The sequence below is a fragment of the Vanacampus margaritifer genome, chromosome 1, assembly GCF_051991255.1.
Source record: "Vanacampus margaritifer isolate UIUO_Vmar chromosome 1, RoL_Vmar_1.0, whole genome shotgun sequence".
Taxonomy (NCBI): Eukaryota; Metazoa; Chordata; class Actinopteri; order Syngnathiformes; family Syngnathidae; genus Vanacampus; species Vanacampus margaritifer.
The window spans coordinates 48,215,505-48,230,357 of NC_135432.1; the positions used below are offsets into that span (position 1 = coordinate 48,215,505).

Genomic DNA, 14,853 nt, shown 5'->3' on the forward strand with positions numbered 1-14,853 from the left:
TTCCACCAAGATGGCGGCCCCTTGTCAAATTGCTACTTAGATGAAAAAAGTGTGAAATTAATAAACACTTGCAGATTTGTATGTCATAAACTAGCTAAATAAACCAACTAAACTTAGGCATTACTCCTTAAGAATTATAGTCATGTTTACAAATCAAATTTTTTTTAATGAATAAATTGTTGTGTTGAATCTTTTTGTATCGTCATGATGCACATCTGGCTCAGATTTTTAATGGTAAAAACAACAACTGTACTTACTTTTTTGGTGTTGGGTCATAAAACTTGTACTGGTCCATGATCTTCTCTTCTAATTTCTCTTTCTGACGACGAAGTGCATTCAGTTTATCACTAATGAAGAAGGAAAGAAAAAAAATGTTTTTTTGCAAACACTGGAGGGTAGGAGCAAGACGGCAGAGGGACAATAACGTAATCGCACAAGCTTGCCCGTATTTGCTGCTGGTTGCTAAGCGACACAATAGGAAGTAGCCCGGTGACTTTTCCCGCTGATTGAGATGTAAAAATAGGCCGCAGCTTGACAATAATTTGTCGTAAGGAGGAGTAGACGTGAACGTGTGAACGTGACTACGTTATATTAAATAATAGACAAAGTGCTATTTTTGCAGAAATTGCGTGGGAATGCCGAAAAGCTGAATGCTATTAGCTGAATGCTAAGATTTGAATGCATGTGGAATGCTTATGAAGTAAATTCAGAGATAAATTATGTGAAATTTTTATTTTTTTTTGTTTTTGGAATGACAAATGAATAAAAAGTTGAAAATTTGAAATCTGTCTAAAGTGGGATTTAATTATTTCAGAGAAATTATAATCCATCTCCTGAAATGATAGTCAGTTGGTATCGAACCATCGAATGTACTAAAATGTGGTCCAAGCGGGGTTTGAACCCATGTTTTCTGTGGTGTGAGGCAATTGCTCTAAGCAAATAGCCAAGTGAATTGTTGTAGCTCTTGCCTCAGAGCATGTTTATATTTAAAACTTTTTGTACAAAGCTGAAAGCAGTCAATCCTGAATGGGGACATGTTTAATCATTTCAGTGAAATTATAATGCATTTCCTGATATGATAGTGAGGTGGTTTACATGAGCCGCGTTTCCACCGCAGGAACTTCGGGGTAAATTTACGGGACCAGCCCCGTATGTGCACGTCTCCACTGCAGGAGCCTTCCCAACTGGGTCACATTTACAGGAACTTGCGGGGACGAGCGCAGGTCCTACTCGAGGGTAGGTACTCCGCCGGCCCGATAAACTCCCGATCGGGCTTTCGTGCTGATTGGCTAAAAATTATTTGTATAAAAAATGATCTTACCTTCATGCGCGACGTTTTTACACAATTTCTCCTTAACATTACGTTGCCTTTGCGTCATTCTGATTTTCTGTATGTGGCCCTCAAAAGTTTGGACACCCCTGGATTAGTTGATGGCTCACTGTGCTGTGCTGTGCTAAGTGCAGCGTGAAAAGGCCTAATGGTGCAGCAGTGGTTTACATCACCTATCAGGTATCTGCTCAGCACTGATGAGACCAATCGCTAGCGGAAAAGGGTCAGTGGGATAGTGGCTTGGGTTCTAGTGAATGACATGCAAATGGTGCTGCCTTCACTGGATACAACACAGTACAGACTAGGGGTGTGCCAAAAAAAAAAATTCTCATAAGAATCGCAATTCTCATTTAGTACGATTCAGAATCAATTCTTAATGTCCCAAAATCAATTTTATTTAAATTATTTTATACTGTCCTGCCCTTGTTTATGTGTGCCTTTATTGGGAACTCAAATTTAGAAAATAATAATCAGTAAACTTGTACATGTACACTGTAAGATTTGTATGAAAATGTATTTATTTATCTGAAACTTCAGGCTTATAACCACTGTATTTAACAAACAATCTGTTGCAATCAGTTTCATGTTTGAACCGCATTGAAATAAAATATTAAGGCTTAATGTTCCACTAACATAAAATTCTTCCATGCTTAACATGTAAACCCTAACCCTAAATAAGACGTTTTGTTGAATGTTTCCATAAAAAATTGATGATTGTTTAAACATCGATTCGGCCGCTTAATGAATCGATTCGAGAATTGCGCGCTGTAATATCGCAATATTTTTTAATACTTCTAGTAGACAGTACAGTACTGTCTGTGATGTTCCCTCCTCCACTGAGTGTGTGCGTGTAGTTACATGTAGAGCTTCTGCTCCTGATGATAAAGCTCTTTGCTCTCCATGCTTCTCTCCAGCAGAGTGTGGTTTTGCTGACTCAGAAGGTTGATCTGACTCAGGAGGTGATGATTTTCTTCTTCTAGGTTCCCTTTCAGGCGACTTAATAGCTAGATCAAATCACATGCATTCAAGAGTTGGCCTTATTGCCTAATTACATGAACAATGCTACTTTTTTTTGGAACATCTGGTAAAGGGTTTACCTCACAGTGGTTGTCAAGTTTAGTCATAGTGAGGTCCAGGCCCTGGTGTTGCTCCATGAGCGAGTCATATCGTGCCATCCATCGATTCACTTCCAGCTGGGCGGTGCTAAACGAGCTCTTGAGTTCATTCATCTGCTGCTGTAGTGCGTTGCACTGCTCAGACTGTTGGGATTCGCTACGTGACATCCTAAAGATTGTACAGTACAAGGTATTTGTAAGTTGTGAAAAAATAAAGAAAATATAAAAGTAATGGCAGGTTGAGCAGCTTCTCAGATTGTGTTCAAGCTTAGAAGTTCCACTGTACAAGGTAACTTTGAGCGTGCGCCAGCAAGTACCTGTCCACTTCAGCTTTAAGTTGGAGGTTCTCTTGCTGCAGTAGCCGGTTTTTCTGGTGCTCTTGGTTTAGCTCCTCCCTCTCCTTCTGACTCTGCCCTTCTAATTCCTCCCATTTCTCTTTCTGATGTAGCAATGTGCAATACCTGCAAAGAGGCACAGAAACAAATTCAATATACAGAGGTCAGTTTATATTTTTAAGAGGAGGCTCAAGACACACTTTTTTTTAGTTTGACATTTAAATGATCTTTCTAACCCCTTTTATTTATTTTCTTAGTTCCCAGTTTTAGATTTGTTTATGCCTTTTATTCTGTTTTCTTTTAGCTTGTAACTGTTTTTTGTTTTTTTGTCTCTTTCTAGCTCCAGTGTTTTCTGGGTGCCTTTCCTCACATGGTTTCTCTGCGCCCCGTCATGGTTTTGTGTGTGTGTGTGTGTGTGGGGGGGGTATTTTATTATGGATGTTTTAATTGTTTAGCACCTTGAGCTGCATTTTAACGTATGAAAGGTGCTAGATAAATACAATTTGATTGATTGATTTTATTGAGTCAGTTTCACTGCTTTTAACCATGAACATAGTTTCATTACTTGCATATTGTTGATCCTGCATTTTTCCTACATTTCCTGGAATAACACCACTCGTGTTGCTTTTGTCAATACTAAATACTGTTGCTTCAGGATTTAGTAACGGTATAGGCCATTTAATTCAATCTTTAACTCATTTGCTCTCGAAAATGTTTTTTTTTTTTTTTAAATGCAGGAGTATACAGAAGGCTTTGATGCACCCTCTGACCTGAAGAGGTCGCTTAAAGCAATGATAGTTATTAGAAAAAACGGCCAGCAGGTGGCAGCAGAGTATAAGAGATCAACCAGGGCCATGCTGCAACAAGCTTTGTTAATAATGAGGAAACATTGCTATATTCTAATACTAATTGTTTTAAAACGTAAACAGATACAAATGTACTTTTTTCTTGATGAAAGAAGAGACAATTTTTTTTCTTTTGGTAGGTTCCATGTTTGTATAGCAATATAACACAACATTACTGCAAAATTAGTCAAAATCCAGTAAAACAGCCGGGAGCCAAGGGGGTTGCCTCAGTCAAAATGGCTGGGAGTTAATAAGTTAACAATAATAATATGTATGTTCAATTTAATATTTCAAAATTGTTTCTTTGTACGCATGTATCAAACTTACTTGCTGTGCATTGTTCTGTGTTCGCTCTCGAGTGTCCTCTGCTTGACTTTCAGAGCAGTGTGTTGACTGATCAACTGCTCGTACTCATGCGCTTGCCTCTCATGAACACTCAACAAGCGCTCGTGGTCATTGAGAACGCTTTCTCTCCCTCGCCACGCCTCCTCGCGCTGCCTTTGCCATGACTCCACCTCGTTCTCCAAGGCGGTGGCTTGGCCTTGCAACACGGCATTCTGGGCCATGAGAGATGCACTCTGGGAAGACAGTGTGGAGTTTTCCACCTAGGGGACAGTAACATCCATTATAACAGCTGTCTGCAACCTGTGGCGCTCTGTGACTTTAAAAAATCAATTTGGCGCGCAGTTCTTCCACAAACTTAACTGTAATGTGATAGACCTCCTGCGCCTCCTTTCTTTCGGCACCACAAAGAACAGTTCAATGAAGAAGAATAACCCAGCTTTGCACAGGGCTTTGTATTAAATAAGAGTAAATGCAGATGTGTGGCCAGGAAACAGTTGAGTCGGACCAAATTTTGTCACCATCCCACGTCACGTATGGGCTTTCAATAGTTTCAGTTTTGTCTGAATGTTATGTTGTTAGCAGTGTAACTCCAAAAATTTGGGTGTGATTTTGGTGTGTTGCTTTGGTATGACAGAACGACATAAAATTATTATGAACAAAAGTGTTTCAAAACGATCTGTGTACCTGAAGTTGCGCTGTTTGAGTATGCAGAGCTGAATTCTGCTCCTGCAGGATTGTGGTGTGCCGCTGCAGCGTCACCATCTGGTTGTTCAGTGAACTGTTCTGGTTATCCAGTTGTTTAAGCTGCTCCTTTAACAAACTGCTCTCAGTCTGAAGTGAGGCATTCTAGGGAAAATACTGAAACTGTTAATAATCCCAAAAGTAAAAAACGCTCATAAAATACAGTATGCATATGATGAAGCTGGCTGAATTGAAAGCAGTGATGTGTGTACAGGAATGGTAACAAACTTTAATGGCAGTATATCAATGACATAAACTAGTGATGCATACAAAAAAAAGTTAAAACTTACATTCTTCTCTACCTCAATGAGATGATCTTTGATACGGAGAAGCTCAGCAGTGGCCGAGCCCCTGCGCCCATCTGCTCCTGAACACACAAGAGAGTCGTGGTCCTGTTGCTGACGTAAGGTAGACACTTTCTCAAGAGCCTGAAGCAATATGACAAAAAAAGAAAACATGTATTAATGGGGAGTGATATTTATTTAAAAAAGCCTAGTAAAAGAATGATGCACTCCGAAATTATAAGTACATTTTACAAAGAGTTTAACTAGAATTTCTAATGTGAAAAAAACTTTACTAGGTAAGTAAATACAATCCCCATTTTTTTCAGTGAATCCAGTTGGTCTATTTTTTTTTTTTTTTACACATATCCCTCTTAATCGTTCCGAATTTAGTTATGTATGTTCACGCATGTTTCTTAAAAAATAAAATAAAATCACAGAAATATAACTGTGGATTGAAAACAATATAGCAAGCAATGATGAAAGCAATAGCCGTAGCTTAATAAACCATTGAGATGGTAAAGGCCTTTACTTGACTTGTGTGTTTAAAAATCTTAAAAATGAATGTGTACACAATAAAAATCATGGTAGAATTATCTTCAGGATGATAAATTACATTAAATTAAATTAAATACAGCAAGAATTTTGAGTCCCCAGCGTTTGGTTTAGGTTTGTGAGCCAATACAAATTTTTTATTGCTTTAAACACATTTTCAGCGCCTGAATGTACACTTCAAGCGATTCTTTAACTGGTTTATTCTAGATATAATACACATTTACTATAGGCCATAGTGTAATTCACAACTATGAGATTAAGTGAAATCTGTGTTGTTTTTATTTTCACTCACAGTAGCTAGCTGATTACGGAGTGTAGCATTGTGTGTGTTGCTTTCTCCCAGTTTCTTTTCCAGGTTGGAGATTTTGCCCTCTTTAATCTTCATAGACTGTTGGACCGTTTCCTCCAGTCGGGATTCAAGCAGCTTGTACTTGCTGAGACACACAAGCACAAGTCAACTCAGACATTGTAAACCAAGGCTAATTAGTCATCCGAGAACGTGATTTCAAGCTACCTGTCTTCGAGCATGTGCTCCTGCTGTAGTAGTCTTTCTCGGTTGAGTCCAACCTTCTCCAGTTCTTCATTGAGTCTTTCCAACTCGACACTGTGCTGCTGGACTTTCAATTTCTCTGACACCAACTCCTACACACAATGTTACACTTAATTAACTGCAAACCTATTCACAACCACACATGCCCTTCTTTTGTGCAGTATATGAGTGGATCACTAAAATAGTAATGTCAGTCTTACTTCTCTTAGTGTAACCAACGTTCGCTTGTCAATGGTCGCCTGTTTGTGCAGCTCCTTGTTCTCCTTCTCCAAATCTTTGGCCTTGACTGTGACCTCCTTGAGCAAATGAAGCTCTTTTCTCATATCTACGGCCTCCTTCTCCACTACATGCAAGTGACTCGCCTTCTCTTCCAGCTCTGCCTCCTTACCTTCCAGTAGCATTCTGTTCCTCCAACTCTCTTTCTCCAGGTGCTTCCTTCCCTTCTCGGATTCTTCCAGGTCCAATAGAATCTTCCTTCTCTCCTTGTCACCTTCCTCTCTCCTTTTCTGCTCCTGACTCAGATCTTTTACTTCCTTCCTCAACTCTTCCTGCTTACTCAAAGTTTCCCGCTTCTCTCTCTCCATGTCTTCCCTTTCCTCTTTGAACTTCTCCATATCGCGCTCTAAGCGATGCTTCTCTTGATTGAGAGTGGCAACATTCATTTCCAGCCTCTCTGCTCTCTTCCTCTCTCCTTGTGACTCCACTCCAACCTCCTCCATTCTCCTCTGCAGCTCTTGCAACTCTTTCTGCACCTCCTTATATTCTTCCTGTTGTTTTGTGAGGAGTGAGGATGAGGTACGCTGATTTTCCACCGAGCAGCGGAGGTCCAAGTTTTCCCTTGTTAGGAGGCAGTTTTCGGCTTCCTGTCTCTTGAGTTCCTGAAGCCCTTGCTGAGCCTCCTCTGTCTCTCGCTTCAATCTGTGCACCTCCTGCTCCAGGGAGGACACCTGCTTCTCGAGAAACTCTGACCGCTCACTGCAAGTGCGCAAAGATGTCACCTGAAGACCAAAACATTCAAGTCAATCACTTTTTTTTCATTGAGAAATCGTGTCTTCGATAAAGCTCATTCTTATGACGGCGTATTAGGGCCATGTATAAATATTTTTTGTTTTTGAGAGGGGTAATATTTAGAGGAAAAAAAATTGCAAATCTGCCTTTTTATAAAATCGCAAATCTGCGAGTTTATAAAGTGGCAAATTTCTGAGTTTATAAAGAGGCAGATTTGCGACTTTATAAAGTGGCAAATTAGCCACTTTATAAAGTAGCAGATTTGCAAGAAAAAAAACATGTAAATTTGCAACTGTATAAAATGGCAAATTTGCGACTTACGCGGCAAATTTGCGAGTTTATAAAGTGGCAGATTTGCGGGGAAAAAACTCAAACTTACGAGAAATACACATAGCATGCTCAGATGTTTGTGCCAATACTTTTCGGTCGGGTTTTAAAATTAGGAGAAAGTAATTAGCACTAAGGAACTTTTCAAACGTAATAAAATATTTTCACAACTCTTCTGATGAAACATGGACTTATACTGGTTGAATGGTACCTTTGTCAAGGCCTGAGGGGTCGGTATCATTTTTACTAGCACTAAACAACTTTGAGGAGGATGGTAAAAACACTGTCACACAAAACTACAAATGTGCTGAGTGCTTTATAGTATACAGTGAGGAAAATAAGTATTTCACCCCCTGGTGATTTTGTGAGTTTGACCCTTTACAAAGAAAGGAACGGTCTATAATTTTCATGGTAGGTTCATCTTAACAGTGAGAGACAGAATATTAAAAAAAATCCCAGGAAATCACATTATATTAATTTTAAACATTTATTTGTCTTTTATTGAGGAAAATAAGTATTTCACCCCCTACCAACCAGCAAGAATTCTGGCTCCCACAGACCCAGGGACAAGATTATAGACCTGCACAAGGCTGGAATGGGCTACAAGACCATTAGCAAGCAGCTGGGTGAAAAGGAGTCAACTGTTGGTGCGATAGTTAGAAAATGGAAGACACACCAATTGACCATCAATCTCCCTCGGTCTGGTGCTCCACGCAAGATCTCACCTCGTGGAGTGAACCGGATCATGAGAAAGGTGAGGAAACAACCCAGAACTACACGGCAGGAGCTTGTTGATGATATCAAGGCAGCTGGGACCACAGTCACCAAGATGACCATTGGTAACACACTACGCCGTAATGGATTGAAATCCTGTAGTGCCCGCAAGGTCCCCCTGCTCAAGAAGGCACATGTACAGGCCCGTCTGAAGTTTGCCAATGAGCACCTGGATGATTCAGAGGAGGCTTGGGAGAAAGTGCTGTGGTCAGATGAGACTAAAATCGAGCTCTTTGGCATCAACTCGACTCGCCGTGTTTGGAGGGCGAAAAAAGCTGACTTTGACCCCAAGAACACCATCCCCACCGTCAAGCATGGTGGTGGAAACATTATGTTTTGGGGCTGTTTCTCTGCTAAGGGTACAGGACGACTTCACCGGATCGAGGGGAGGATGAATGGGGCCATGTACCGGGAAATCTTGGGTGAGAACCTCCTTCCCTCAGCCAGGATATTGAAAATGGGTCGTGGATGGGTGTTTCAGCATGACAATGACCCAAAACATACAGCAAAGGCAACAAAGGAGTGGCTCAAGAAGAAGCACATTAAGGTTATGGAGTGGCCTAGTCAGTCTCCAGACCTTAATCCTATAGAGAACTTGTGGAGGGAGCTGAAGCTTCGAGTTGCCAAGCAACAGCCTCGAAATCTTCAGGATTTGGAGAGGATCTGCAAAGAGGAGTGGGCCACAATCCCTCCTGGGATCTGCGCAAACTTGGTGACCAACTACAAGAAACGTCTGACCGCTGTGCTTGCCAACAAGGGTTTCTCCACCAAGTACTGAGTCATGTTTTGCTAGGGGGTGAAATACTTATTTTCCTCAATAAAAGACAAATAAATGTTTAAAATTAATATAATGTGATTTCCTGGGATTTTTTTTAATATTCTGTCTCTCACTGTTAAGATGAACCTACCATGAAAATTATAGACCGTTCCTTTCTTTGTAAAGGGTCAAACTCACAAAATCACCAGGGGGTGAAATACTTATTTTCCTCACTGTACGTCACTTCCTCCTTTACCCATTCGTTACAAAGACAGAAGTCAATTTGAATGTCGTGAGCTCAAAAATGATGCAATGCGCTTGTCCTCATGAGAAAAGTTGTCTTCCTTTAGGCATAACATTACTGACTTTGTCCATATGGCGGCGCCATAATCAACTTAAACTGAAGGTTCCTTAGTGTTGCTTTAACCATATGATGTTAAGCCTCGCTTTGCGAAGGTCCACACCCTGAGCATCAAGCATTTAAGTTAATTTGTTAAAATGTATATTTACTTCTACATTTATGTTTCCAGAATTATTATTTACACATTCATATATTTTAGTATTTTTTGGTACAAGTATCTAAGTTGATGTGTCGAATCTGCGGCTCTCCGTCATTTACCTAAAGTATGCTAATTTCTGATTGGTTAGTGTAAGTCAGCTGATAGGGGATCAGGAAGTGTTACTTTTGCTGCCGTGTATGACAAGTAAAGTTTATTTTAATTTTATAAACAGCGTTCCATTAACCACCAAAAAATCTACACGTTAGACTATAGCTGCTACGTGTATTTGTGGTTAGTTTTTTCCCTCGCATATTTGCCACGTTGTTAAGTGGCAAACTTGAGAGTTCTTTTCTTGGAATATTACTCCTTCCTCTGAAAGAAAAAAAATATATATGTGGCCCTAATACAACATCGTACATTCTCTTACCTCTCTGTTAAGCGCATCCCTGTTTCGCTCCATCTTGGCCATCTCCCTCTCTAATTCATTGCATCTTTCTGCCCTCTCCCTCAGCCTGTCTGCTTCTTCTTTGGAAAGCATGAACTGAGTTTCCAAACTTGCGACCCGAGCACTGGTATCAGTAATGCCTTGGTGTAGGAGGCGATTTTCTGCCTCCACCTCACGGACCCTTGATTCACTGTGAGACTGAGCACGCTCACGAAGTGACACCATAGCGTCAAAAAGATGCTGCTTCTCACTCTCCAATTCTGAAATCTAGTTAAAAAAAATTGAAATAAATCACGAAGGTCTTTAGCAATGTACGAGAGCACTGTAATTCTATAAGCCTTTCAGCTGCACTTTGCGTTTATTAAAGTTTGATTGTGCCCCATCTGTGTGCGCTCTTAATTGCATCATGATGGACTGAACTCCTGAGTGTGTTCCTAAAATTTACCTGTCTATCTTTGTCTGCTCTTAGAGCATGCATTTCCTTTTCCAGATTTTGCTTTTCCTTCAATAATTCCTCTCCAAGGGACTCCATGTCTTGATTGGTCAGTTTCTCCTGGTCCAACAAGCCTTGGAGACGCTCCAACTGAGAGTAAGAGTGAGAGAGAAAGAGCGAGATTTAGTAGTGTAAATGGTTAGTTTATAGTAGGGGTGTCAGGCCATCGAAATTTTTTATCCTAATTAATCCCATGGTTTCAACAGTTAACTCATGATTATTAATTAATTATTAATTTTATATTTGTTCTAAGTACATTTTTATTTTATTTTTTTAAGTTTTCATACTGGGATTTTTTTTTAAACAAATAGAAATATGGCTGCATCTTTTAGTCATGATACAGTTGTTTCATAATAGTTCATAAAATTTTGTCAAAATTAAAACAGTACTATAAAAAAAGAGTGTGATATTGATTTGTGTTGATGTCATTTTTCTGCCACTAGTTGGCATAATTGCACTTGTAAGACATTGGTGACAGCTCAGTGCATTTGCTTTTCATTTTAAGAGCTATATAATCTTTACCATGAAGTAACTTGTGAACTTCACATTTTTAAAACTAAAATACAACTTGACCTCAGTCTCCAAAAATATATATGCATTATTATTAAATGTATTATTGCAAAATTTTGACGTGGGCGACATGTGCCTTACGACTGGAATTTCCCCAGTACAGACTTTCCAACTAAGGGGCGGGCATTAATCGCAGATTTAAAAAATGGTGGCGTTAAATGGACTTTAAAGGATCTTTGTGCAGTTTGTCACTTTTTTACTCGCGACTGCCACCTCTGGCCCAAAGCGTAACTGCAACATCTGTCTTAGGCTTGTTCATGGTGCGCGTGCGAGTACGTGTACGATCTTAAAGCGACAGCCACAGTTGACAAATGGGACAGACTGTGAAGACATGACTTCAAATGAGGTAAAAGAAAAACTATGCCCCTCCCCCCCAAAAAAATGTGGAGTGTGTGGGTCCGGACACTCTACTATAAAAAGGGAAGATAAAAGCTGATAGATGCAGTCAGAGTAAGACATGGGCCTTGGTGGAACATGCACGATGTAGAAAAGGCTTGAATATGACCTTTTTAAACTGCACAATGCACCTTTAAATAACTCAAAATTAACACACTAATTTTGGCACCGCTAGTTTATACACAACACACAAAAAAGTTGACCTGAGAATATCATATTTTACCCAAATGTCAAACAAAAACCTAGAATCTAAATGAAAACGGAGTAGCCGATCTCTTTCGTTCCTTTTATTCCCCCATTTGTAAGCTTTTAACATGAGCAGTCAAGTTTGCGCCTGTTTTTGCATGCGCATACCTTATCAGCCACAGGGTTCAACTGCCCAGGATTCAACTGTATTCCTTTCTGGGAATGTCTTCAATGGCTTACATTTCAAACTTTACATTTGTATTTTTTTACCTTTTTACTGAGACCCTGGTTTTCCCTGTCCAGCTCTTGGGTATGCAGCTGCTTTTCTTGAAGGTGGTGATTCTCCTCTTTTAGTCTCTCAATAGAGGTTTGCAGCTCCCTGTTCTCTTTCTCCAGCTTCAAAACGCGACTGGCGACACACTCATTGAGCTCGTGGACAAATGATTTTCGGGCTGCAGCACAACAAAATGTTATAAATCAGAGTTGGCGGAGAACAGCCATGGAAAATTAGTGAGTGTCTTACTCTCTGAGTTCGAATTGTCTTGGTTTTTGGTAAGCTGTTCCAGTTCCCATCCCAGATGAGCTGATTCATTCATACTCTGTTTCTGTCCAATCTCCAGAAGCATGTTCTCCTCCACCAACTCCTCTAGTCGACGGCGCTCATTGTCCCTCTCCTGCAAATATCACAAACATTTGCACATACAGCATGATATACTAACAACTATTATGATCCCTTGTGTCTTGAACAGTGTTGAGCAAGTTACTTCCAAAATGTAATATATTTCATATTACTAGTTACTTGCATTTGAAAGTATTACATTTCTTTACAATATTACCGGCTGTGTAAAGTAATGAGTTACTCAACTTTAAGTTAGTTTTATTTATTTATTAAATCTGGGGTTTATTTATTTAATCATGATTTTGAGATTTTAAAAATAAAATGCAAAATTTGCAACCATAGCTGGTAAAGTTAATTTGAAATGAGGACCTTTAACTAGATAGCATGGGGTATAATATGAAATATTGATCACTGTCTTTCATTCATATTTGTAATCTAGATGTATTTTTCAGATATTTGAACTGATATTTGGTCCAGTAAATAAATAATCCCAGGTTGTACACCATAAATTAAATTATCACCATATTCAAATGAATTTACACACAAGTGAAAGATAAGCTTATATTGCCAAATGCCATGTGGATGTTCCTCTTAACAGTAACAATAACACAATGTATTTTTTTTTATGTATTTAAGTAAACTTGGTCATTCGTCTAGCAAATAATAGTGATAGATGAAATATAATTGCACAAAAGTTGACATTTGTGGCAATAATAGAAATTAAGCCTTGCATGAGGTTCATTTTATTATGCATGGCAATGAAGTGACGTCAGCAGCGTCTCCAACTCTCTATACAGTACATCGCCTCATTTCCCCAAAACATTTCTACCTCCTCCTGCCTCCCTACTCTGGGGATATGAGATTGATAAGACACGGATTTACATATGAATCCATGTAATAAGGTGATCTCCGACCCCACGCAGGACGGTACCATATGTGCTTCTGCAAACCGGTGTCACATGACGTCGTGCTTTGTGTGTACGTCGCTCGACGTCGTGCTTTGTGCTCAATGCGAACGAGTACATTAAAAAAGAAAAAATACAAATTGGGCAGCATGCCCTGTAGTGTGAACGTAGCCTAATTATTTAATGTGGCGTGCGGTAGTTTGTCCAATGGAGTTTGTTTTAGTGTGATGTCATTGGCCTTCTCTTGGCTCAAAGACAAACAGATTTGCATTTTGCATGCTAACAGTCAATCAGAATGATCATGATCATCATTCTTCATACTGGAAGTGATGCAATATTCATTCAAATCTTATCTAAAAACACAATGACGCTTACTTCTTCACAGTTCTAAACTAAGTTTTTGGTTTACTTTTTTTGCTAGTATTTTAAATGTTTGGCGTTTTATTTCATGAAACCATGACAGTGAATGAGTGATTGAGTGAGTGATTATTGTGTCAAAAGAAAACAATGCTGTCATAAGTGAGGTTCTGTGGGATACCCGATGATTGCTTTAATTAGCAGCTCATGTTTATAACATTGTAATAGATTGGGTTTTAACTTGTGGCAATTGTTTTTTCTTGTGGCCACGTTGTAACGCATTACAGGAGTTAGTAACTGTAATAATATTACAAAAATATATTGAGTAACTTGTTATATTACCTAATTACTGGCTAAATATAATATATTACAGCTACTGTTACTTATGTAACACGTTACCCACAACACTAGTCTTGAACAGTCCAGCAAGAGCATGAGCTGTACATGGCAAGTAATCTGAATGTTGCGGCAGGTCTGTGTACTGTACGTAAATAGATATAAATTATTATAATTCTATGACACATTTTGCTGATTCACATTTTAATTTTTTGGCAGCTATTAGATAATTGCAGTTAGCAATTGTGTGAAATGACCAATTTTAACGCACCATTTTAATTTGTCTTTAACTAATTTGCCTCAGTCTCTGAACTGAAGAGGTCGCTTAAAGCAATGGTAGTTATTACAAAAAGCAGGTGGCAGCAGAGTATAAGATGTCAACCAGACCCATGTTGCAAAAAGCTCTTTACCCCACTGTTTTAAACAGATTTGTGAATAATGATGAAACCTAGCTATTTTCTAATGCTAATTGCTGCAAAAGGAAAAAAGATTAAAAAAAAAATAAAAAAAATTTCCTGATGAAAGAAGAGACAATATATAGCAATAGAACACAATATTCTGTGAGCCTTGCAAAATCAGTCAAAATCCAGTGAAACGGTCGGGAGCGAAGAGGGTTGCTTCAGTGAAAATGGCTGGATGTGAATGAGTTAACAGTGTATTAAGACCAGCAAGTATATGGGATATTATGATGCCCTACCATTTCCAAGTCATGTATTTTTGCTCGTAGTAGCAGATTGTCCTTCTCCATAGCGTGAACTTTCTCACAGCGCCCTCTCGAGACTGATAGTTGCTCCTCCAGCAAAACTTTTGTCTCCATAAGTGTCAGGTTGTCTTCACGAAGCTCCTGAAAGCCATACACATTGAGTAGAGATGACACAAAAGGCCTTTGAGCTACATAGTATTTTGGGTCTTCAGATATTTTTTTCATAAAGGTGTGTTAAACGGGGTTTAATCTGTTACTGTATATGAAGGATTCAGATTTTTTCACTGACAATTAGACAAGTTCTGTGTACTGTAGATACAAAGCCAAAATTGATACCAGAAATAGAAATGAAAGGCTCTGCAATAGTAAACATGCATGAT

At 39.1% G+C, this 14,853-nt stretch overlaps 1 protein-coding gene across 5 annotated transcripts in view; it reads right to left on the reverse strand.

Annotated features, from left to right (window-relative positions):
• ccdc88c (coiled-coil domain containing 88C) overlaps positions 1–14,853 on the reverse strand; it is a 76,516-nt gene that overhangs the window by 24,768 nt on the left and 36,895 nt on the right. For all 5 annotated transcript variants that reach the window (XR_013294165.1, XR_013294176.1, XR_013294171.1 and 2 more), the window contains exons 11-25: positions 14,468–14,614; positions 12,077–12,227; positions 11,824–12,005; positions 10,354–10,491; positions 9,891–10,175; positions 6,298–7,095; positions 6,062–6,189; positions 5,840–5,981; positions 5,002–5,139; positions 4,655–4,816; positions 3,953–4,230; positions 2,763–2,906; positions 2,428–2,614; positions 2,189–2,334; positions 258–347 (exon numbers count right to left, since the gene is read on the reverse strand). Coding sequence is in view for 2 of the 5 variants with exons in the window: in XM_077565912.1 (XP_077422038.1) it covers positions 258–347; positions 2,189–2,334; positions 2,428–2,614; positions 2,763–2,906; positions 3,953–4,230; positions 4,655–4,816; positions 5,002–5,139; positions 5,840–5,981; positions 6,062–6,189; positions 6,298–7,095; positions 9,891–10,175; positions 10,354–10,491; positions 11,824–12,005; positions 12,077–12,227; positions 14,468–14,614 (3,116 nt within the window). In the remaining 3 variants the exon portion in view is untranslated. The remainder of the gene's footprint in view (positions 1–257; positions 348–2,188; positions 2,335–2,427; positions 2,615–2,762; positions 2,907–3,952; positions 4,231–4,654; positions 4,817–5,001; positions 5,140–5,839; positions 5,982–6,061; positions 6,190–6,297; positions 7,096–9,890; positions 10,176–10,353; positions 10,492–11,823; positions 12,006–12,076; positions 12,228–14,467; positions 14,615–14,853) is intronic.